Source organism: Panthera uncia, assembly GCF_023721935.1.
Source record: "Panthera uncia isolate 11264 chromosome A1 unlocalized genomic scaffold, Puncia_PCG_1.0 HiC_scaffold_16, whole genome shotgun sequence".
Lineage (NCBI taxonomy): Eukaryota > Metazoa > Chordata > Mammalia > Carnivora > Felidae > Panthera > Panthera uncia.
The window spans coordinates 69,421,105-69,446,673 of record NW_026057576.1 but is presented as its reverse complement, the minus strand read 5'-3'; the positions used below and the strand labels follow the sequence as shown (position 1 = coordinate 69,446,673).

Here is a 25,569-nt window from a genome sequence, read left to right as displayed (position 1 = left end):
ACATAGTATGAAACTCAGTGAGTTTGCAACTTTTTTTTAGTTTATTTTTTGAGAGAGAGAGAGAGAGTAGGGGAGGGACAGAGAGAGGGAGAAAGAGAGAATCTTAAGCAGGCTCCACACTGTCAGCACAGAGCCCGATGTGGGCCTTGAACTCACAAACTGTGATTTCATGATCTGAGCTGAAATCAAGAGACAGAACGCTTAACCAACTGAGCCACCCAGGTGCCCCGAGTCTGCAACTTTAATGTTATCTTTGATTCTGGATTATAATTGATAACAGTTTAATTTATGTTAATGGTTAAGTGATTTTCATTTGTATCTCTCTCTGTTTGACCATGTTTATATTTCCCTAATGAAATAATTAAACACTGCCTGGATTGTTTTGTGGAGAAGCTTAAGTGTCACAAAGATTTTTGCACATTCACATATAAGAACTGACTTGAGCAGATTGGCTCTTCGTGGGTCCACTTTGATCTCCCTTGTGGGTCCTCACATTTCTCATTTGACATGGCCTTTCTTCATTGTGTTGGCGGTGAATTTCACATTTTCGTATTTAAGTGAAGTCAACGGTTTAGTACAAAATGACTCCCTTTATAACATCAGTTATCTCTGAGAGCAATCATTGGTTTTCTTCATCTATTTATTCAAATGATATTTACTGAGCACCTACTATGTGCCAGGCACTGTTCCAGAAACGGAGGACAGAGGTAAATATGCAGGGAAGAGCCCTAGCTCAGTAAGCTTACATTCTAGAGGGCAAATAGTTCACAAACAAGGATACAAAAGAATGTGGAATAAAGTTCTAGAAATGCAGTAAAGGAGAAACAAGGGTGAAAAGGATGGAGATTGAGGGTGGGGTGCTATTTTAGATAGGTTGCTCATGGCAGCCCTCTCTGAAGAAGTTGCTTTTGAGCAGAGACTGAGTGAAATGAAAGGGCAAGCCAAGAGAACCACAGGGCAACTGTCCTGAGGTGGAAACATGCTTGCTGTGTTTGAAGAATAGCACAAAGGCCAGCATGGTTGGACTGGAATGAGCATAGAGCACCATTGTCCTGTAGGAAGAAATAAAGTGTTGCAAAATGCTACAGCTCTGATGTACCGGATAATTATGATGACATCAGTTGGGATTTATTGTGCATTTACTATGTGCTGGGCACTGGGCCGAGAGCATCATGCTATTGGTTAGGCACCACAATCCTGGGAGACAGAGAGCATGCATGCAAGCTGAAGTGCTAAGACACTTGATAACTTGCTCAAGACCACATAACTAACAAGTGATGGAAACGCATTACTAAGAAATTTAATTTCATAGTCCATATTCTTGGCCATACAATTTCTGAAGTATCTCACTTGTAATTAGCAGAGTGATCTTGAAGAGATAGACTTAGAAATGTGACCAGGAAAATATGCTTTGGAAATAACCACAAAATGTTCTGCAGTGCTTATCTTTGAGAGTATGGTTTACTTTATTTCCTGTCTGTGGAAGCACCAAATCAAAAGGGTTTATTGGGTAAACAGAGTGAAAAGCATATTTATCCCCAAATAGATGAAAAGGCGTAACTAGAGTCACTGATAAGGACTTTGCCTTTCCAAGGATGCAGGCTTTCCCCTTTGAAAATGCTGATCAAATCGGCCATGTAGGAATCATGTTAAGTTCTGCTTCTTCCAACTAATGAAATTTTAATTTATCAAAATTGCACAGATGTGCATAGGATGTTTTATTAGAATTTGGGATAAGGCTCAAAATTACTTAGGCAATCTTCTTTTTTTTTTTAAGTTTATTCATTTTAGAGAGAGAGCATGAGCAGGGGAGGGGCAGAGAGAGAAGGGAGACACAGAATCCAAAGCAGGCTCCAGGCTCCAAGCTGTCAGCACAGAGCCGGACGTGGGGCTCGAACTCATGAGCTGCGGTATCATGACCTGAGCTGAAATCAGACACTTAACCAACTGAGCCACCCAGGCGCCCCTAGACAATCTTTTAAATATGATTTTAATACAAGTGGAGAGAACACACTGTATTGAAAGTTGAGCTATCAGCCAGTTAAATTGTTCCTGTAAACTTGCTCATTTTAGCTATTAACAATTAGATACTGAATCATTTATATCTGAGAATAACAAATCTGATAAGAATGTGAAATCCTTCCATATAATTATTCAGGATATTAATATGAATGTGAATATTTTAATAGTTCTTATGATAAAGCTATTTGCTTATTACTTGGAAAGATGACCTGAGTGTAATATGTTCGGATTTGGGAATATATATAAATTCAAACAGAAAACTGGTAGCTTAACCATGTATATAGCATAATGTTTACTCGGAACAACATGATTTTTCACATGAATTTTCTTTTTTCAGTATTGCAAGGAGGAATTAAAATTAGGAAGAAGAAAATATACATTTTCTCAACTTCTTTACATGTGTGTCCATTTAGTTTACTAGTCATGTGGCTACATTTGGATTCTGTAGACACTCCTATTATTTCACCACAATATATTCTGTTAATTCAAAGTCTAAGGAAGTAAGAGTGTCTTCAAGTATAGCATGATGCAGAGGCTAAAATGGTATCACAGGGGCTCAGTCTATTTCCTCACTCACTTTTCTTCTGTGTCAGTTATTCCTAAGCTAGCTTTGCTCCATGTAGTGGCAAAGATGGCTCCCAGAGCTCAAGATTTCTGTGGTGCTCACAGTAATGTGAATTGGGAATGAAAAATGGCACACCTCTTACAGGTCCAACAAAAGTTTTGAGGATGACTCAGGTCATCGTGAATACTCCCTCCCGGCCTGGATCATGGGCATCACAGAGTCCCTTCTGGTCCTCATGGACCAGGAGTGGAGCAGGAATGATTTGTCAAAAGAAAATCAGGAACAGTAGGAAGCTAGGGATGCTGGAAAAATCCAAACATATGTTATTTTATATGTGTAAGAATTAAATCTAGGTTAAAATTTTTTTAATGTTTATTTTTGAGAGAGAGAGAGAAAGAGAAGGAGAGAATGAGCGGGGGAGGTGAAGAGAGAGTGAGATACAGAATCCGAAGCGGGTTCCGGGCTCTGAGCTGTCAGCACAGAGCCTGACACTGGGCTTGAACCCACTAACTGTGAGATCATGACCCAAGCCGAAGTCAGACACTCAACCAACTGAGCCACCCAGGCACCCCTAAAAACTAGGTTTTAAAAGCATTTCCTGCTCTTACTCTATTGAAGAGTATTTATTTTCTGCTACTAAAAAGCATTCACAGTCACCTTAAGCTCTCATCGAACCATCTTGGACAACCTTTCCACTTACCATAGTTTATTTGTGCCAAGACCATAGTTTTCCTGTTTTCCTATTTCCTATCTCTAAATCTGGAATCTGTCTTATAATCAGTGGTATGCCATTCTTTAATTGGAAGCACTTTTTATTTTTCAGAGGCACATATAAAAATGTTGACATCTCAGATTTAATGAAAAATTGCTACTTTTCCGTGTTTTATATTTCAACCTTGAATTACATACTAAATTATACTTTTAATCTTATAAATATGCCCTTAGGAGCTTTGCCTTTATATTATACTCCCTCTGTAATTTATAAACATTGAATCTTATTTGTCCAACACAATGTTTGGCACATAATAATTAATCAGTATTTGTTAAAGTGAAGAGCAAGTGAATTTATTAATCAGTAAGCTATGGAGAGTTGCCTTTATATATATGCAAAACATCTAAATATGTGTGTGTATTTAGATATAACAAAGATCTAAAAATGCAAGTCTTACATAAGACAGAAGTTTGTTTCTCTCCAGTAGTTGGTGGGTGTCCAGGGAAAGTAGGTGGCTCTGCTCCACACAGTCATGCAGGAAGCCTGCCTATTGAGGTGGATTGAATCTGTTAGCTTCCATACAAGGCTTCCATTTCTGGTCCAAAGGGACTACTCCATTCATTTCAATTTCCCTGCCAGAGGAAAGCATAAAGAGTATCCAGGGCAAGTTTATTTAATTAAATGTGCCAAAAGTTGCAAAAATTGCTTCTTTTCATGTTCCTTACATCTGAACTTAGTCGACTGGCCACACCTAGCTATAAGTGGGGCTGGAAAATGTAGTCTATAGTCCTTGCTAGCCACTTGTTAGGCTAAAATTCTGATAGTTCTATTATTTAAAGAGAGGATAGAATGGATATTATGGTATCACTCTCAGGCATAAGTAAGGACTCTTTGATAGTAGATTCTTAAAAGGAAAAGTCTATATGTACAATAATATATAGGAAGCTTTGTTTTATGAGACATATAGCTAATGTTGGATTAAGCCTTTCATCTACATTTGAACATGAGAAAAATATCAATTGTGTTTCAACAATATATATTAGTTAATAGCACTTTGAGGGGTGCCTGGGTGGCTCAGTCGATTAAGCATGTGACTCTTAATCTCATCTCAGGTTATGATTTCACAGTTTGTGAGATCAAGCCCCATGTTGGGCTCTGTGCTGACAGCACAGAGCCTGCTTGGGATTCTCTGTCTCTGCCCCTCCCCAGCTCGCATGCCCTCTCTCTTTCTCTAAAAAAGAAAGAAAGAAAGAAAGAAAGAAAGAAAGAAAGAAAGAAAGAGTAATAGCACTTTGAATTATCACATTATATGTAAAAAAGCTTTTGTTACCACCATTTTCCTTCATTCATTCAGGATTTATTGAGCTCTGGCTAAAAGGCAGAAAGGCAGGCACTGAGATACACCAAGATCTTAGTTATTGTAGTGTTACTTTTTGTCTGTAGCTACTCACATGGAAAAGTGTGATTTTATGAAGTACTGTGAAAAATGAGGTTTTAGTGTGAACTTGTTTAAGATTCAGTGTGAGTAAATGATCAAGTACATATGTTTTCCTCTCCCACAACAGGTTCTTCGGGTAGTTCGACTTATTAAGATTTCACCTGCATTAGAAGACTTTGTGTACAAGATATTTGGTCCTGGAAAAAAGCTTGGGAGTTTGGTCGTATTTACTGCCAGCCTCTTGATTGTTATGTCAGCAATTAGTCTTCAGATGTTCTGCTTTGTTGAAGAACTGGACAGGTTTACAACGTTTCCAAGGGTAAGGATAAAAACTGCAGTCAATTTAATCCATCATTCCCATTTTAGCAATAATGGTTAACATCAAAATAATATCCCTTTAACAGTGGATCAAAAATACTGGCATATTTTTGATAACTTGGAATAATTCAGTTTTAATATTGAAAATGGTCTCTTTTGCAGGGTGCAGGCACTTGAGCCCGTTTTCAACACTGTTAGATTATACCTCAATTGTAAAATTCTGGAAATAGTCTAATAAAATGAGAGGCTAAAACCAGTCCAGTTGAAAGCTAGAGTTCTTAGTACCTATAGATGAAAGTATAGCAGAGTATTTTTTTTAAGTTTATTAATTTATTTTGGGAGAGACAGAGAGCACAAGTGGGGAGGGGCAGAGAGAAGGAGAAAGAGAGAATCCCAAGCAGGCTCCACACTGGCAGTGTAGAGCCTGACATGGGGCTCAAACTCATGAAATTGTGAGATCATGACCTGAGCTGAAACCAAGAGTCAAGACACTTAACTGACTGAGCCACCCAGGTGCCCCTAGCAGAATCTTAAAATAAAATTTGTTTTTTTATGTCTGTGAAAGTTGACATTTCAAAATCTGTTTTACAGTTCATATATTATTTTTTAATTTTTTTTAATATTTATTATTTATTTTTGAGAGAGAGAGACACACACACACACAGACACACACACGCACAGACACACACACACACACACACACACACACACACAGAGTGAGAGCGGGGGAGGGGCATACAGAGAGGGAGACACAGAATCTGAAGCAGGCTCCAGCCTCTGAGCTGTCTGTCAGCACAGAGCCCTATGCGGGGCTCAAACCCAGGAACTGTGAGATCATGACCTGAGCCAAAGTCAGACACTTAACCAACTGAGCCACCCAGGCGCCCCTACAGTTCATAAATTTTAATGTCAAGCATAATCTAGAAGGAAGTTTTTGATTTTCAATGTAAGAAAATTCATAAACTCTTCAGATTTGAAATGTCTATGGAAAATTCTCTAGTTCATGCCTCTGCATTATCATCAGGAATTCACTTAGGCTAAAAGAGGAAGTCAAAAATCAATCATAAACAGAATTCATGTAGAAAATACAACCCCTAACCAAGGATTCTGAAATTAACTCCATGTGGAATTAAAAACATGAAAAAATGTAATGACCAAGACAAAAAAATATGTATTTTTTCACCATAAGCTGAAATACCCCTTTATATGGGAAGAATAATCTTGGGGTAACAACAGTATATAATTCATTTTTTTTAATTTTTTAATGTTTTATTTATTTTTGAGACAGAGAGAGACAGAGCATGAGTGGGGGAGGGGCAGAGAGAGAGGGAGACACAGAATCTGAAGCAGGCTCCAGGCTCTGAGCTGTCAGCACAGAGCCCGACGCAGGGCTCGAACTCACGAATGGTGAGATCGTGACCTGAGCCGAAGTCGGACATTTAACCAACTGAGCCACCCAGGCGCCCCTAATTCATTTTTTTAAGATAAGCTTTGTGGGACACCTGTATGGCTCAGTCGGTTGAGTGTCAGACTTCAGCTCAGGTCACCATCTCATGGTTTGCAAGTTCGAGCCTGCATTGGGCTCGCTGCTGTCAGCACAGAACCCACTTCAGATCCTCTGTCCCCCTGTCTCTCTGCCCATCCTCTGCTCATGCTCATTCCCTCAAAAATGAAATAAACATTAAAAAACTAAGCTTTGAAGGCAAAGGTGTCTGTACTCAAAATGGTAGACTTATATAGGCTGGTTATTATTTTTTTTAATATCGTGCTAAATTTGTTATGCATCACCAAGCATTTGTTGAGTGCGTATAAAGAGCCAGACAATTTTGGTGATCTTAGGACAGAAACACGACTATATCCCCAGTTTTCAGGAAATTCTCAGTTGAAGGGCGTGCCAAGTAAGTAAATGCAAAGCATGATAGAGGCAGGCACAAGGTGCTCTGAGAACCCAGAACTAAGATCTGTAACCAGGAATGGAAACGTCTAAGTAGGCTTCTTGGAACAGTCACTAAAGAACAGTTGTACATAGACAATCAAAGTGGAGGAGCACAGTGTCCTGGGTTTGGGGACAGAATATGCTAAAGGTCTGCGGTGAGCCTTTCTTGTTCCAGAAGGTAAAGGAGAAAGCAAGGCCAATAGTAAGAGGAGGATATAAGACCAAGGAAGGGTTAAGTTGGATGAAAGTGTGGTTGTATTTAAATGTTCGTTGAGAACAAGCAAGTAGAAGGTGAGGTTGAAGATGTAGGAGACACAGAGGACAATAGCAAAGGGTTCTTGAAGAGGGTATCCAGAGCATAGGCACAAGGATTGCTCTTAGACAAGTGTTGACACGTCCTGCGTGGAGGTGGTGAGGTAGGACAGCAAGCCAAACTGAGAGTCACAGCCAGTCTTTATTTTCCTACTACCACAGTACAAGCCACTGGCTCCCAGCATTCCGTTTTCCACACTGAACAGCACCGGGTGAGTGTCAGATGGGTGAGTGTATTGTGGCAGGAAGAATAGGGAAAGTGCCTCAGCTGAGGCCTCTTGATGTGACCCTCAGAACAGAAGCACCCAGGCTAGGAATGTGGCTGTTCCTAAGAGCATGGCCACCTGGAGTGGGGGGTGCCGAGTTTCTGCCTGAATCTCCCTCCAGAGACAGACTGTGCACCAAATGTGGTGTGGGGATGGCAGCCCACCCTGCGAGCTTGTGGGGCAGAGCCTCTCCGGTGCCTGGGGTCGGGCCACATAGGATGCTATTGTCCTGGAGCCAGCCTCTTCAACAAGAGGCTCAGCTCTTCTTCAGGGTTGGGGGCATGCAAGCAAAGATGACAGTGATGTCACTAAGCCCACCTTCTCTTTGTGTGCCCCGTCACTGGGGAAATGAAAATTGCAGAGCGCATCATTCAGAATGACACTGAGACTGTCATTGTCACAGTCCATCTCTGAGCCCAGGTTAATTCAGCACACAGTATTGAAGGCCCACTTAGAGCCAGCCATTGTTCTAGGAACAGGGGATCCTAAAAAGAAAACCACCCCCAGTCCCCTTCTTTATGTACACAATCTTCTCTTAACTTCAAATCTTATCTTCATCTTTTACTGTCTCCTCTAATCTCACATCACCGATTTTATATTTCTTAGCCAAAGCCTCTTGGAGTCAGATGGCTTTTGGAGTTCAGAATATTCTAGATATTTGTGCAAGGGTGATATCACTCCCTTCCTGGTTTAATTTGTTTGAGTCAGCACTCTGTAATCAATACACAAATGTTTCTTTAGCAAAACATCAGCCTTTGGGCAAAGAAGAATAAATAAGGACAATAAATAAGTCTTAGGTCAGATTGACTTCTGCCACTAAATGAGCTACCAAAAAAAAAAAAAAAAGAAGAAGAAGAAAAAAAGAAAGAGAAATTTTAGGTATTTTCAAGAATTTTTTAATATAATAAGGAGGCATCACAGATAAGAGTTTGCACTTCTTGTCATACAGATCTGATTTCTTATCACTGCTCCCTCACTTCTTAGCTGTATGATACTAGACAAATTAGTCATTAAGCTTTTATTTTTTCACATCTAAAATGTAGGTAACAATAGCATTTTCCTCATACCATTATGTGGATTTAATAATATACCATACATACAAAATATACAAAATCCAACTCTTAGAAACATTTTTAAATGTTATATCCTATATAATACAATATATTTGAAGTCAGTATATTAGATTCTGTATAAAAGATCAGGCTGCTTCAGAGCCACCCGACTTAGCCCCTTGGGATTTGCTCTATTTTCCAGCCATAATAGTAATCAAGTAGCATTACGTTTTCAGGTCTCCAATTACTCAATTGTGCCTTTCTGCCTGATTACTTTGACCATCTTAATGAAAGCAGCCAGGCAGCTATGGGGCCCCCTAATCAGTGATTCCGCAGCTGACGGGGTTGACAGCCTAAATGTGTGAAATGACTAGGAGTAGAATTTTCCTCGCACATGAACGCATTATGCATTAAATCCCTGAAAAATAATCAAATTTTGCAAGAAATGTTGAAAACATTGCAGCTACAAAAAGTAGTCATTATCATTCCCAGTCACATAAAGCATCATCCGTTGGTGCTACTTGCCTGACAGGAAATCATCAGAAAAGATGGTTAAAAACACATGATAGTCGATGGTAGATTTCTGTTCAGACACTCCTCCATGGGTCTTACTCCCTTCCCTTCTTATAGAGCATCTCCCTCATTATCCACGGGTTGGGTGTTGTGGTAGGTTGGTTAATTACGGTGTTAGCCAAAGTGCACAAGATATGGTTAGCAGGCACCAGCCTCCGAGATGGTGGGAGTCAAGTAAAAATAAAAACAAGTGCTGAGTCTTCAAGTTCCTGTTTTACTTTGGGATGCATCATGTGATTTTTCTTATACGTACTTAGAGCTATGGAATGCAGAATAAACTATGTGCGCCCATGAGAGATGCTGGGAGAACACCCATCTTGAAGGAATCCAACAGAGGCAGAGGCAGAGCCAGCCTAACTTGGCAAAGCAGCCTCAGTCTTTGTGCCTGGAAAAGAGCTTTTCTGTGGCTCTTTCGTGAACCAGATTTTGACCCAGACATCTGGGTGGCATATTCTCTCTAAGGAAATAGGACTGGATATGAAATTAAACACTGTTTGATTGGATTTGTATCTTGGGCCCAGCAGCCCACTGTGAAACCCTCTAAGAGGACCTGACAGGAACATGTGAATTCCTAAAACAGCAGCCTGGGCATACAAAGTGATTGCCCACTGCATTGATCCTCTGACAGAGCTCCAGCCACACTGAAGGACCCCAGCTACTTCCTGAAACACTTGAAGGCAGAGAGGTCCTAAAGGATTTTCACTTGTGTTATTCCACAAGTTCCCTAATGGGTCTCTGCCTCAGTTGGCCACTTCTCGACCCCTCTCCATTTGTAGCAAAACTTAAACTGTCTCCTGGAACTCTCCTGTTTAAAATGTTTCAAGGTCTTCCTTTCCCTCACGATACCACACATTTTGCTAGAGTTTTCAGTATCTTCTCTTCTCTATCCCCAGTTACCTATTTAGGCTCATATTTCAGGATTTCCCCCATCACATCTTCCAAAGGCAGAGAGGGCATCTATCTTGCTCATTAAACCCTCCATGCTTAGCACAACACTTCCCAGTGAATAGGTTTTCACAGAGGAATGAATAACAATGCTAGACCAAAGAAAACTTCTATGATCCTTCCACACTGTATCAGGCTCAACATCCCAGATTCTTTCTTCCACTGCTGTCCCCTTCCTCTGGGAACCCCTTTACTCTCCATCTCCCTAACCCTTATCCCATCTGAAATGTCTGCATAATTCTATCAGAATGCTTTGGCAGGAAGTAGCAGAAATCTTGACCCCAATCAACTTGAACAATTAGGAAATTTCTCACAAAACTTGAGATTAGGTAAACCAGAAAGCCAAGACTCTGAATCTTTCACTGAAATTCTGTTGTGGGCTGAATTATGTGCCCCAAAAATATATGTTTAAGTAACCCAAAATATTACCTTATTTGGAAATAGAGGTGATTAAGTTAACATGAGCCCTAATCCAATATGACTGATTGGGCCCTAATCCAATATGACTGATATTCATTCTATAAAAAGAAGAGATTTGGACACAGACACAGACACACACAGAGGGGAAATGATATGAAAACACATGTGGAGAAGACAGCCCTGTGACTGGAGTGGCATCTATAAACCAAGGACCTCTAAGGATTTCTGGAAAACACCTGAAGCTAGAAAACGTTGGGAGAATCCTTAAGAGGGAGGATAGTCCTGCCAACACATTGATTTCAGACTGCTGAGCTGTGAGATAATAAATTCCTTCGCTTTAAGACACTTAGTTTTTGGTACTTTGTTACAGCAGCCCAAGAAAACTACTGCAGTTATTTTCTCCATGTGTTGTCTTCGTGTGTTAGCAAAATGGATGCAATATTTCCAGAATTTGTGATAAAATCTTGAGGAAGAAGAGGGTCATCTTCAAGGAGCAAGGACACTTTTTCCTGGTACCATTTTCTACTTCCCCCAGCATACTTGCTGTCACTGTTCATTGGCAGGATTGGGTAACTTGGTTGTTCCTAAACAAATCATTCACAAGATGGCTGAGCCAACAGGATTGGCTTAGATGAGTCATGTGGGAAGAGATGGCTATTGGAGAAACACCACAAAACCACTACAGCGGTCAGACCCAGAGTTTGGACAAGGTTTCTCTCTCACATCTCTCATCTCTAAAGCTTTGATATACCCTGTGGGCATGTAAATAGACACGTGGTAGGAGGAGGACTGGTGTTTAATTTCTCTCGCCTGAAGCACCTGGGCTTCAGCTCCTTCCCAAGATGTCCAAATAGTACCAGCAGAGAAGCCAGCACAAGGCCTGGCACAGAGTGGATTCCTGCTCCCCCTCTGTTTATGGCAGTCGTCACTTTCTGTGACACACCATCAATATTTATGCAAGCTCCTGTTGCCTCTGCTAGACCTCAAGTATCTTGAGGGTGGCAGCACCGTGCTCTCTTCTCCCAAAGCATGTACCATGATGCTGATGCCAATGCCTTGGGATCCAAGTCATCGGGAGGGTCAGGGCAGAAACAACCAGTGGAGCCTCAGCATACAGTCCCATGAGATGGAGAAGAGAAGCTTGACATTTGTTAATGGAGGGGGTGGGGGGAGGAAGATATATTGATAGAATTTAATAAAACCATTTTGTCATCTCAACCAATAACTTTCTCTTCTAATTTGGACCAAACAGACACTTCACTGCTAAGTAGAATTCCCAAGGAAGATCAAGTCCTGCTGTGAGGCAGGATCCTGTAGTTCTGGACTATTGTTGGGACTAATAGCTTATGTTAGAAGGAGGACAATTAGATTAACCTTTCATGATGGAACAGCCTGTGCAGGTCCTAAGGACCACCGGTTGGCACAGGAAAGAGCCACCAGTCTTTCTTCAACAAAAACAAAAACAAATTGTGTGTTTCCCATAGCTGCCTGACAAAAGCTTATGCGCACAGTTTCACTAAGGCTTTGTTCAGTTTATCTCTCCACTTATTGTACAAAACAAGTTGCCTCTAAGTTACTAAAACACATGCAGTAAATATCCACTGTACATCTTTCACCAACTCAATATCTTTATTCCTTGTAAACTCTCACTAAAGTCATAATCCATGGGCCTCATTTGTTCCTCAGTTCTTCCAATGGGGAGTTTTTATTCAGAAGCAATAAACTACCCTCCATGAGAGCAGGTACTTGTATTTTAATATTATGTATTTCGTATGTTTTCTTAATTTGCATTCTCTAAATGCAAATGACTTGCTCTGTTGAGTTTTCACTTATAAAACCATATCCAATGCAGTTATACAATATAAGCAGTAAATGAGATAAAACACTTAATTACAAATTAATTTCCCTGTCTCGCCACCAAAATGGCTTTTAACTGTACTGAAAGAATTACTGAGAAATGTAAAGAAACAACTTGCTCCTTAATTTTTTTGCATTTTTTGCCAGATGTAGTTAAGAGAGTCTGATTACATTTCTAATAAAGTCAAGGTATATATGTATATATATATATATATATATATACACACACATACACATATATACGTATATGTATATACACATATATATGTATACACATGTGTATATATATATACACATATATATGTATATGTGTATATATATATGTATATATGTGTATGTGTATATATATATATACATATATATACAGTTTATTTATCTGAGAGAAAGAGAGAGAGAGCACAAGTGTGCAGAGGAGGGGCAAAGAGAGACAGGGAGAGAGAGAATCTGAAGCAGGCCCCATATTGACAGCGTGGAGTCTGACATGGGGTTTGATCTCACCAAGCATGAAATCATGACCTGAGCTGCAACCAAGAGTCGGACACTTAACTGACTGAACCACCCAGGTGCCTCAAGTCAAGATACATTTTATCTTCAAAAGTAGAATTATTAGTTCAGACTTTATTAATTTATTTTCTCATGAAATGTTTCAGACATGCAAAGAATAATATAATGTATTCTTCTGTAGCCATACACAGCTTGACAAGCACATTAGAGCACATCTGAAGGCCCTGAATGCCTCTTCTTCATCACTCCCTTCTTGCTCATAGAGAAACACTTTTCTGAATTTTGTGTTTAGGCTTTTAGTGCATTCCTTTATGCTTTAATGCATAAAGAAGCATCAACTGAAAATCACGTATCTTTTTGCATAATTTAAACCTGCCTTATATGGTCTCATATTATACTGTTTCTTCTGCTAATTGCTTTTTTGCTATGTTTGTGAGATTTACCGATGAGTACATGTAATTTTTTAAAATTTATTTTCCTTGCAGTATAATATGCAACTATATATTGCATTATATTTATAATGCACTATTTATATAAACACTTGACAATTTGTTTTCCCATTCTCCTGCATGGTAAGTGAATTCCTCATGGGTTTGGGCAGGACTCACAAATAGGATGGAATTTCACATCTGTGAATAGGCTACTAATCAGTTAATTTGGAATCCATCAAAAAAGAGATTATCTTGGGTGTGCCTGACCCATTCAGAGGGACTGGGCTCTGCTGAAGAGGCATTTGAAGCAAGAGTCTCTTGTTGGCTTTGAAGAAATAAGTTGTCATGTTAAAGGGTCATGTGGTTAGGACCTGTGGGTGGCCTTTAGGGACTGTGTGCTTCAAGAAGACAGGATCCTCAGTCCTACAGCCATAGGAACTGAATTCTGGTAACAATCTGAATGAGGCTCCAAATGAGACCACGGCCCAGCCCACACTTTTATTTCAGCCTCTGAGATCCTGAGCAGAGAACCCAGTTATACTGTGCCCACATCTCTAACCTACAGAAACTACAAATAAGAAATAAATATTGTTTTAAGGTGCTAAGTTTGTAATGATTTGTAACACAGAAATAGAAAACGAATGCATGCAGGTTTTAGGTGTTTGTTTCTAATATTTTATAATTCCAAATAATGCTGCTCTGAACATTGCAAATTAGCTTGTGCACATGTGAACATTTGGGGGGGGGGGTATGTAGCTAGGAATAGAATTGCTGAGTCTTAGAATAAAGATACCTCCAACTTCAGCAGGTATTGATAAACTTGCATTGCATTCCAACGCAATTTCCCCAGTGTATATGCTATCAGCAGGACATAGGAATGTTCTCTGCTTCACAACTCAGCCATACTTGGTCTTGTCAGGCTGTGTGTTACTTTCAACATTTAGCTCTTCATTTAACCTGAATTGATTTTTGTGGTTGCTGTGAGATAGGGAGCAATCTTATTTTATTTCCATTGGATAACCCATTGTCACAGTACCATTTATTGACTAGTCTATCCATTCCCCATGGTTCTGCTGTGCTGGTTGTGCCGTAATAGGATTCCACATGTGTGCACCCTGGTCAAGACACACAAGCTCCTTTTTCATCATATCCTTTTGTGATGGAATTTTTTTTTTTTTTTTGTCAATATCTGGTGAAGTCCAGTGAATATCCAGCCTTACTCAAGGATCTCAGTTAGCAACCTCCATCTTTCCAGGGCCTGTGACTTTGCCCCGTATGCCTGACAGTACGTGAAAAACCTAAGTCTGCCACAGACTGTAAATCCCCTAAGACTGTCTTTTTTTGACCCAAGCTGCATATTAGTTTTTGGTCCTAGGGTTTCAGTTATTGTCTTGGGATCTTAAATAGGCCTTTAAAAGGATGCTTGTTGCATTTTATACAGAATTTGGGGAGGGAGCGCTAATCAGTTTTTTTTTCCATATATGATCAGATACTAAGGTTCACTAATATATTTTTGAGAATTAAAAAAACCCACTCCAGTGACTATCTTTCAGATGGACAGGTTTCTTTTTTTTTTCTACAGATACACCCTGAGGCTTGGCCACCATCTGAAGCCTCATATTTGTTTGCATTCGGTTGCAGTTTAGTTATTGATTCTCACAATCTCATTTTGTGCCCCCCTAATCTGCTACACCATTGAAATCCATTTTCCACAAAATACCAGTTACATCCATTCACAATGAAGACTAACTAAATTGTGTATGTGTTTTGTTGCTGTTTGTAATTTAGCCCACATTCTCTATGTGATGGAACCATGAGGCATACACACATGAACAAACATACCAACTGCCCTCTTTAACTTGTAACATAGTCAAGAGCGTAAGGAAGAAGTCAACTTATCCCATAGTAGACACATAAGAGAGAACTCAAATAAGCCAAAAGGTGAAATATGACATCAAAGATTATTTGGAGAATATTTTAAAATTCTGGGAGCCTGCTATGTGCTAAGCACAGAGCTTCCAAAAATCACTTGTTTTAATAAGAGGAAGGGTCTGCTTCCAAAGCTTTCTGAAGAGTGGTCTTCAGGGGTGCATGTGGTTTCCACAGATCAGAATTTGGGCAACGGCATTAGATGAGAATATCCCATTTCAGGAAGACAGAATGAGTAAATCAGAGACATGGAGAATCACTGGCATGGAGGGATGGATGAAAAAGGAACTGCAGTGTTGGTCTGGAGCCGGACAACAGGGTGTTTTCAGAGGTTGGGATCGTGACAGAGGGAAGCTGTTGAAGATTTCACTCTTTCTTATTTTCTTCCTGGAGAAGAGCAGATGAGCTATTTTAAGGAAGGTTAGTTACACTGGAAGAAATGTTATTTCTCTGAGGAGGTATTTTCACTGAACAAAATTCGTTTTTATTGACCAAAGACAAAAATTTATGATTGAGGAATTGCAGCAGCATCAGGGCAGGAAGGGAGGTAAGTTTCATTTTTTCTGTGTGGCCATTACTGTGTCAAATCTTCTACAGTCTCTTAAAGTTGGTCCCATCAAAGGCTTTAGGCCATCCAAGGCCTTCATCCGTGTCTGGACCTGGTGCTGTGATAGAAACTAGCACCTTGTTTTAAAATCCAAAGTAATTTAGTGATATAGCTTAATGTCACCATCTCCCCCCCAAAAAAGTTTTTAAATTAATTTTATTTTCTTCCTGCTATAAAATCAGAGGGCTTGTTTTTTGGTTTTTGAGTTTCTTTGTTTTTGTTGTTGTTGTTGGGATTTTTTTGTTTGTTTGTGTTTGCTTCTAGCTGAATTTCTTTGTGTGGCGATTCATCATTGGCATAATGATAAAATTATATCTGGTGCGCTTCTTTTTAAAGGGCAGTTTTAATGCAGTATGAATCACGCACAGACAGCTGTCTTTTCCTGTTGCGTATTACCATCACTGGTCCACTGAACTGCAGTTACCAGAACTATTCCTTGAGTAAAACATCCTTAGAGTCCAAGCCTGAGTCCCAGAAGGGCACTCTTTTGAGGAAGACCTTTTTATTTGACCTGGCTATAATCCTTATCCAATTTAATCAAAATTTAAGAGATTTAATCTAAAGGGAAAACAAAATTGAAATTACAATGAATGCAAAAACAAAATTCAAATCACAAAAGTGCACCATGAGGACATCCATATCTGCTGGAGTTCAGGCACAAGTGTGACTCCAGTTTTTCTAGCAAAAGTAGACTTAGATAGATGAAAGATGATTATGAGATGAAAATGAACTATTTTTGTAGAGAAGCATAATTATTCCTAACTAAGTCAAGAAAGATGTTTCCCCAGGGATCATTATTATCAATAATAATAATTACTATATATGAGACTTTTTACATGTGAGGCCCTCAGAATAAGAACTTTTCATAGGTAAAAAGAGAGATACATACATACACACATAGATATCCACATATATCTAATGTGATCCCTAAAACAACCTATTAAGGAAGTATTTCCCCCACATTATAGGTTGTTTAAAAAAAAGCAGTAAGGAACATCATCAAAAATTGATAAGAACTAACAAGGAAATGTACAAGGCGACAATAATAGAATGTGATTTAGGGTTAACGTATAGATGAACGGACAAACATGCATTAAAAAACATTTGGCAAAGAAAGCATCACAATTACAAGACAAATTGTTCTCAAACAAGCAATATGGGCGATACCAGAGTCTCCTCATACTATGTATCGAAATATCTTCCTGATGAGTTAGAGCAAGGAAATGTGAAGTGTGAAAATGTAGAAAACAAAAAGAAAATATCATCTTTCATCTTTCTTGATGATCAAGAAATTTCTAGGCCTAAAAGCAAAACACACTTGACTTTTCAAACAAGTCGAAAATAACCACTATAAATAATTTTTCAGATCAAAGGAAAACATGAAGATACAACCTTAATTTATAATGCATGTCAGGAAGAAAGTGTTGAATGGACAAGATTTATTTGTTATTTTTATTTTTTGGCTAATGGTCATGTGCACTGCTGGCAGAAAGCCCTCTCACACATTGCGTGTGGCAGTGAACATTTGTATAACTTTTCTGGAAATCCGTTTTTCATTATATATGAAGACACTAAAAAGCATTTTTACTCTTTGATCTAATGGTTGCATTTCTAGAAATCTACTCCCAAGAAAATAACCAGAGATGCATACAAAGACTGATCTTCAAAAAATGCTCTTTGTGGCATTATTTAATGTGAAAATTTTGAGACAACTTTAATGTCTAACCATCTGGAAAGTCTAAATAAATTTTAAATGTGGTGGCATATCATACAGTTATCAAAACTGTATTTTTACAGCCTAACTTATGAGGTAAGCCATGGGCGACACTAATTGTGATGATAAAATATTAAAAAAGCGTAATAGAAACTATATTTGTAACTGAGTTCAGTTTTATTTCAAATACATATATACACTCAGAAAAGAATGGTAGAATATAATGCTTCCCTTTATATATCTACTCTTACCTGAGAAATAAAAAATTCTACAAGACTAATTTTAGTCATATAATAAGACTAATTTTAATTCATGACTTGTAAAATCAGCTTTATTAACGTCAAATCATTTCAATTAAATATTTATTTGTAAACAACTATCAAATCTATTTTCAAGGTATTAGAGAACTAAATAAGCACTATCAGATTAGAAATTTATGTGTGTGATAGAAGAGTAGACAATATAATTTGCGGTAAAGCTAGCTCATTTTTTGTGGACTTAGTGAAGAAAGATGAGCATCAAATCCCATTCAAAGAGAGCAAACAGTGGCACACTCCATTTCTAACATGTAGGGTTATTGTTTGTTTGGTTGGTTTTTTAATGCAAACCTCTAAGCTTTTTCTGACCAGAGTTGCTTTCTGTTTGAAGCCAAATAGAAAAATCTGGTTCTTTTATATATATAAATTTTTTTAATGTTTGTTTATTCTTGAGACAGAGAGAGAGACAGACAGAGTGTGAGCAGGGGAGGGGCAGAGAGAGAGAGAGAGAGAGAGAGACAGAATCTAAAGCAGACTCCAGACTGAGCTGTCAGCACAAAGCTCACATGGGGCTAGAACTCATGAACTGCGAGATCATGACCTGAGCTGACATCAGATGCTTAACCAACTGAGCCACCTAGCTGCCCTGAAAAACCTTGTTCTTAAGCATTGTTTTACAAACCGATAGTCAGGAAACACTGAAATTTCCTAGGTAGACTCCATGGTACTTTAGTTACAGAAGTTTTCTTAATAAATCCTCTGCTTGTTTAACAACAGGACACACAGCTGTGTTTTCAGGAGCACTGTTTCTTCTGTATATGTTACAAGATCTTTATTGCACCAAAAGTAGAACGTCAACTTTCATCTGCAATTTTATAGCGCATATTTGCCAATGAAATGCATCATTTACATCATGAAAATTTAATATGACTGACATTAGCAAAATCACTAATTAAGAAATAGGGCATAAATACTCCCAGAAACTTGACAGTCTGTTCTATGAAGAAAATTAATTCAGAAGTTTCCTATTTGCATAAACCTCCAGGTCTCATTTTCACAGCTGTTTGTTCTGTCAGCGAGATGGCTGCATTTCAAAATTATTTTAACATAATCGGTGGGAAGTATACCTTTCAACTAAAAATATCATGCTCCTCAAGAAAGACTGTTAGGGGAAAAATTTAAGTTCAGTCAGTTCATGTTGATTTTTTTTTCCCTTAAGATAAATGTTTCTAACATGGGCACTTTAACATTTAAGTCATAAATGATTAACATATTTTTATTATTAAAACAAATTAAAATTCTGTAATTTTAGATTCTCATGAAAATGAAAACATTATGTCCTTTCCATGTGGAAAAATGTTAATGAGTGGAGTTTATTTTAGCAAAGAGGAGAAAATACTACAGATACCTATTTTCCATTAATCAGTTGAGCTTGCGGTTTTAGATATGTACCGATACTATGTAAGACAAAGAAGGTAAAAACTTTAAATACTACAAAATTTTCAAAATTTATAAAAGTTGAATATTATACTGTTTGTTTTAGTAATTTAGATTGTGAAAAGAAGTCAGCAATTACTAGTTCTTCAGATTTATACAACCTGCAATATTCAAAAGGACAGCAGGAATTTTAAGACCAGCCTAGATACCTGGCCCCACCATTTGCTTTCCTGCAGGCCTTGATTAATCATGTAAGGCCCCTGCACTTCCGTACGGGGTATAATATGTACAGTAGTAATTCGCGGGGTTATTGCTCAAGTTCCTCTGCATAATGGACAATTAAATGCTTCAGGGGTTGTAAAGCACCACGTAAAATGCTAGTCATGACTCAGTGTCTCTCCTTATGTCATTTTAAGGACAATTACCCTGAAAGAAATCCTAGGAGACTGTACAAATCCATGATTTTTGTCTGTATTGTCACTTATGGTCTTATATGTAAACGTGAACCCAAGCATGGCCATTTGAAAGAAAAGAGATGTTTGGATACACCTCCAGACACTTTCAGGACTAGAAAAAGATTCGCTGGCTTTTGCAAATGAGTTTCTGCCATCTTTCCTTTTACTCCTGAAATTATATTTAAGTGTAGGCTCTACTGAAAGTAATTTGCTGCTGGCGTAGGCATCAGGTTCTGATGTCTGCTCTGCTTCTAATTACATTCAAGCTCATTTTGACATTTAAGGCCAATTACTTTAGTCTCGATTCAGTAAGGCTCTTCCATAGTGGTCTAAAATTTGACCAGTAAACAGGCTTTTCCCTCTCTCTCTTTTTATTCATTTAAATGGAATGCTTGGCAACAAGCACATTTTAGGAATTATAGAAATGAAATAAATAATGTGGGTTCGTTTTGGAAAAAAAAAACAAAGAACTGCTTGGTCTTTTGGGACAGTATAAAAGGCAGTCACAGAATTGAAACCCCTGGTTTCAACTTTATTTCTTTCTAAATGACAAGGTATAAGGCATTATCATTTTACAGAGAGATTAACGTTTTAAATGTTTCGTTTCGTATTAACAACAAAGGGAATTGATTTCAACAGATCTCAAATTCCAAAAAGTTCATATATTGAGAGAGAGACACGCCTTCAAAACCTTTACCATTTAAAGGTCGCTAGTGACTAAACTCTCCAGACCAGGGCCCTACAACAAAATCCAGCCACTGTTCCATTTTGTTTTCAGATCCCAGTGTATGTGATAACATTGAGCACAGCACCTATTTTACTTAGCTCTCTATTATCAGTCCATTTGATAACACCAGGATTTTTACTGTTTATTCAACAAATACTCAGATGAATTGACAGCACCAGAAGGTAATTTATCGGATCTATTAGGAACAAAACATTTACTGCAGCCTTTTCCTGTAATTTATAGGTAAGAGATAGTCTGGGAAAATGGGCTGGAAATTTTACTGTATGAAAACAAAGTTCTCCAATTGACTGCTAGTACCAATTAATAGATCATAAAATAGAGACACTTAGAGCTATAGAGGTTCTCTAGGGAATCATTTAGTTCAAAGATGAAACAAAATGATGCCATCAAAAATAACCACACTTTCAAAATCATATATCTAAAAGGAAATATCTTCTTTTTCTTTATTAAAATTTTTTTTTCTTTCACATTTATTTATTATTGAGAGACAGAGAGACACAGAGCATGAGCAGGGGAGGGGTAGAGAGAGGGGGAGACACAGAATCTGAAGTAGGCTCCAGGCTCTGAGCTGTCAGCACAGAGCCCGATGCGGGGCTCAAACTCACAAACTGTGAGATCATGACCTGAGCTGAAGTCAGTCGCTTAACCAATTGAGCCACCCAGGCACCCCAAAAAGGAAATATCTTCTGAAAATATGAATAGTTTATCCAATATAATATTAAGCTTTATAAAAATGGAATCATACTGCGTATGGCATAAAGAGTTTTAAGTCATAGAAACTGTATAGAAACTCTGAAATTTAAATGAGGTTAATTAAAGTTTTTCCTTGAAAGAGATTTTTTCATTTTTATTAATATTTCTTGTATGGTGCTTTCATGTTTATAAAGTACTCACACATAATTTAGTTTGATTCTCAAAACAGTCTTCAGAGTGCTGCTATCATGCGTTTGGGGAAGATGGGTATCAGGACGGCTAGGTGTTCTTTGCCTCACTGCTCTGCCGCTCACAGAAGGTCAAGGTTTTTATACTCAGTTCATGCAACTCCAATTTAAAAAACACTCTTAGCTCCCCCATCTAGGAAGGTCATCTCTTGAGGGTGAGGGCAGAGATGAAGTGGATGTCGTTAGTCAGGTGACAGATGACAAGAAGTTTGGGAAAGCTTGTGGCTGGTAATGGACCCACCAAAAACATGGAAGGGGCTTGCCAGACAGTGTTGAGGCCCCTTTGGAGGCCTGGGACAAGGGAGCCTGTCTTCCTCTGCTATAAGCCCCGTCTTCAGAGCACATGGAGGGGTAAGGCGCAGCCATGAAAGGTCAGATTCACCTAGGAGTAGGCATTTTTCCTGAGAGTTTGCCAAAAAAGACAATCGGAGTTTGGAGAACTGGAAAAAGTGTAACTGAATTGATGGACCATCGAATTCCATCTAAACCATTAAAGAGGAATTGGAAGTAAAGAAATGGCTGCCGCCAGTGGCTTTAACGTTACAGCGCTATGTTTTTACTCCAGATTTCAAACCCACAGAGTTTGAAGTTATGGGCAGCTTAGTATAGCCACAGTAAGTGGTGGCTCTTAGAGCTTTAATTTACTCTAGGTTTTTAAGTACATTTAATGTCATCTTATTGGTTTTTTCCACACCCCCCTCCCCCCCGCCGAACTCTCCATAAGACCTTGATCTTGACAGTCATGATTTTGCCAGTCAACATGAGATAAATCTAACATTTGCTATTGATTGAAGTCATTTTAAATATTAAAATTTTGAATAGTTAAGTTTTAAATAAAAGAACTATACCACAAAATATTAAAGGATCATGATGCTAGTAGATTTTTTAGAGGATAAAACTCCTCTACCTATTACTGCTATTTGAGCGGGGAAAAAAGAAACAAGGAGATTGAGTAGGTGACTAATTAAGGCAATTAAAACCAAAGGAGGTGTCACTTTTGTACTCAGTGAATACATCAAGCCAAGTCTTCTATTTTAGGGCTGACTGGTAGTAAGACACAGCAGGGACACTCTCAATAAAAAGGCTGAGCCACTATATAAGTTGTCAAGTGGATTTCATTTTGAAAGCACATCTATTGTAGAGAAAGAGTTCCCGAAACCAGCTAGAGCTAGAGAAAGTAGATGCAAATTATATTGTAAAATGAAAGCTGTATGTCAATATGGGTTGTATTCTTCACCACATTTAAAATTTTTTAAAGTGTCTATTTTTTAAAATAAGATGAATATCTGTTTTACATGTATTTTAATACAAAAGATAAAAGGCATGTTAAGTGAAAAGCAATTTTTCTGTGCACACAAAAACCTGTATGAGGATGTTCACAGCAGCATTATTCATAATGGCCAAAAAGGTGGAAACAACCCAAATATACATCAACTAATGAATAGGTAAAATGTGGTATGTCCTTATAATGAAATATCAATTGGCAATAAAGGGAATACAGTGCTGATGCATACTACAACATGCATGAACCCTGACCACGGATTGTATGATGGAGATGTTGAGAACCGGCAAATCCAGAGAGACAGAAAATATAGTGGTTTCTGAAGGCTGCAGGAGGGAGAAATGGGGAGTGATTGCTCATGGGCACATAGTTTTTGAGGGGAGGGGGAGGTAATGAACTGTTCTTAAATTAGGGGTAATGTCATACAACTCTGTGAATAAACTAAAAACACTTAATTGTAGACTTTAAAAGATGAATTTTATGGTACACAAAATATATCTCAGTAAAGCTATTACTTTAAGAAGTTCAAATTGAGTATCTACCCCCCCCCACTTCCTCCGCATTCTGTCCTCTACATTCCAGTCCTCAGAGTACCAAGTTTATTTTATAGGCTTTCAAGCATTTTGAGGCCCACAAGAACACATCTAGTTTGTATATTACAAATGGCATCATACTGTATATTCTGCTCGATATATGTTGACTAAAACCTGAGGTGTTTACCCATCCTACTTTTTAAAAATATTTAATTATTGTTTGACCTAAATTTATATTCACACCTACTCAAAACCCAAAACATGCACTGGGGCATCAAGTTATCAAAGGGCATCCACGATATGCTTTTGAAAGGGTTATGAACTGCTTTGCAAGGCCCGGACAAAGACTTGTAGCCTGTTTATTTCAGCATAGGGTGATATCCTTGCTTTGCTGTCTCACCTAACTCTAGGTAGGTCTGTCAGAAAGATCAAGGGATCCCTGGGACCTTGAGAGAGAAAAGGATGTCTTATCATTGATAAACCTATCTCTGCCACCAACAGTGTGGCATGGGCCCTTGGTGGCCCTGGTGGCAGCCTGGTCTAGGAGACATTGTTCACCCCATCTGTGATTGACATTCAAGGGCATTTGTTGGAACAAAAGAGAAGTTATAAAAATACTTTCTTATTCCTCCCTCTTTGGTCTTATTTTTATTCAAGTTCCCCAGTCTCAGTTTATGACAGGAAAGTATAGCTCCAAAATGTAGGGCTACTTACAGGGAAACTATTAGCTGTGTTAGTAGTAATATCAGGGAATATTGAGAATAAATGTGGAACTGAGACCAAGAACCACGGTGAGATTTAGCGAGATTTCCTCACAGGTTGGATGCAGAAACCAAAAGTGTCTGTGAGGTCATTGGCCTGAGTAACTTGGAGAATGAGCTGATATTTCCTGAGATGGGAAGGAGACAGAGGGAACAGGTTTGGGGAATAGAGCATGAAGGGTTTGATGTGGAACATCTAATGCTCGAGATTCCTGTCTGATAGACATTCAAGTGGAGAAGCAGAGTCGATTCCGGATGTGAGGCTGAAGCCATCAGTATATAGATGGTATTTAAAGCATTGGGATGAGTGAGTTGAACTAGTTAGTAAGTGTTGAGAGGCACAAAAGAAATCTGAGGACTGAGCCCTGAGGCTCTGCAGCGTTTAGAGATTACGTGAGAAGATGTCAACAAAGGAGACTGAGAACGGCTGGTGGTGAACTTTGTGTCTCTCTCCTGCAGTGCTCAGGACATTCAGTGACTCCAGGACCCTGTTCTCTATGCTTAGATGTGTTTTCTCCTGCATCACCCCTGGAACAGCTCTCCTCATCACAATCCTGCCTTGTGGCTTTCTCCCCTTGCTCTGGTCCCACCCTTTGTTTTATTCCCACACACCTGAGGGATGTGATGCACTCCAATTAGAAAAAGGTGGTCACTGAGCTGGTGATTTTCAAGACCTTCCTTCTCCATTTGGTGAATATCATTGCCATGTCTACTCAGTGTGTTTTCTTTCCCTCTTAATTCCTGTTCATTCGGAGACGTTTGCTTCCTTGTTTTACCAACATACTCATAACTCTGACTTTTTAATGATCCCTCTTGTTCCTACTGACCTGCACAGCTTGTCTTCAGTTGTTCACCTCCAGATGCTACTACCAGTATTGTGATTTTTCTCTGTACCTTCCACTAGAGGTTCATTAGAGATGTTTTTGATTGGTTTAGTTCTTCCCTGATGGAGCAGAGTTGTTTGTTCCTGATCACCTCAAAGGCCATTCTTTAGTTAACTTCTCATCCCCGATCCAGTTAGTACCTCCAGGCACCTTCAGTATGAACAGGGCCTGACCTGTATAGTGGTGTTTAACATGTGATTGTGTCATTTAAAAAAAAAAAGTAAGAGGACTTGTAAACAAAGTTGTTTACCCCTATTTACATCTGTAGGTTTGGACTTGAGGAGTAAAATCGCAAAACCACAGACCCTCTGTCCCTAAAACCTAAGGAAACAAATGAAACAGTTAATTATCAGCCTGAAAAAATTATACAGCAACAACCACACAAAGGCAAAGCCACAGTTTCATACCATTATCTTTGAATAGCAGCTACTAAGAAGGAGGGAGGAAAGCTGGGAGAAAGAGAAAGAGAGTCAAAGAGGGAGGATTCACTCGTGAGGCTCATGCTTTAAGCCTGTTTTCCAGACATTGAGAAGAAAATAAATTGGAAAAGCAAATCTTAAAACACATCCTCCTCTCCTTCTGTTTGAGAAGACTTGAGCATGGAAGCATGCACAAGCCTGAAAAAAGATGAGAAACCCCCCAGTGTAGAAGTGACTTGTTCCAGCCCTTT

At 38.7% G+C, this 25,569-nt stretch overlaps 1 protein-coding gene across 2 annotated transcripts in view; it reads left to right on the top strand.

Annotated features, from left to right (window-relative positions):
• NALCN (sodium leak channel, non-selective) overlaps positions 1 to 25,569 on the top strand; it is a 298,281-nt gene that overhangs the window by 137,526 nt on the left and 135,186 nt on the right. For both annotated transcript variants that reach the window (XM_049647172.1, XM_049647173.1), the window contains exon 12: positions 4,865 to 5,056. In XM_049647172.1, the coding sequence (XP_049503129.1) occupies positions 4,865 to 5,056 (192 nt within the window). The remainder of the gene's footprint in view (positions 1 to 4,864; positions 5,057 to 25,569) is intronic.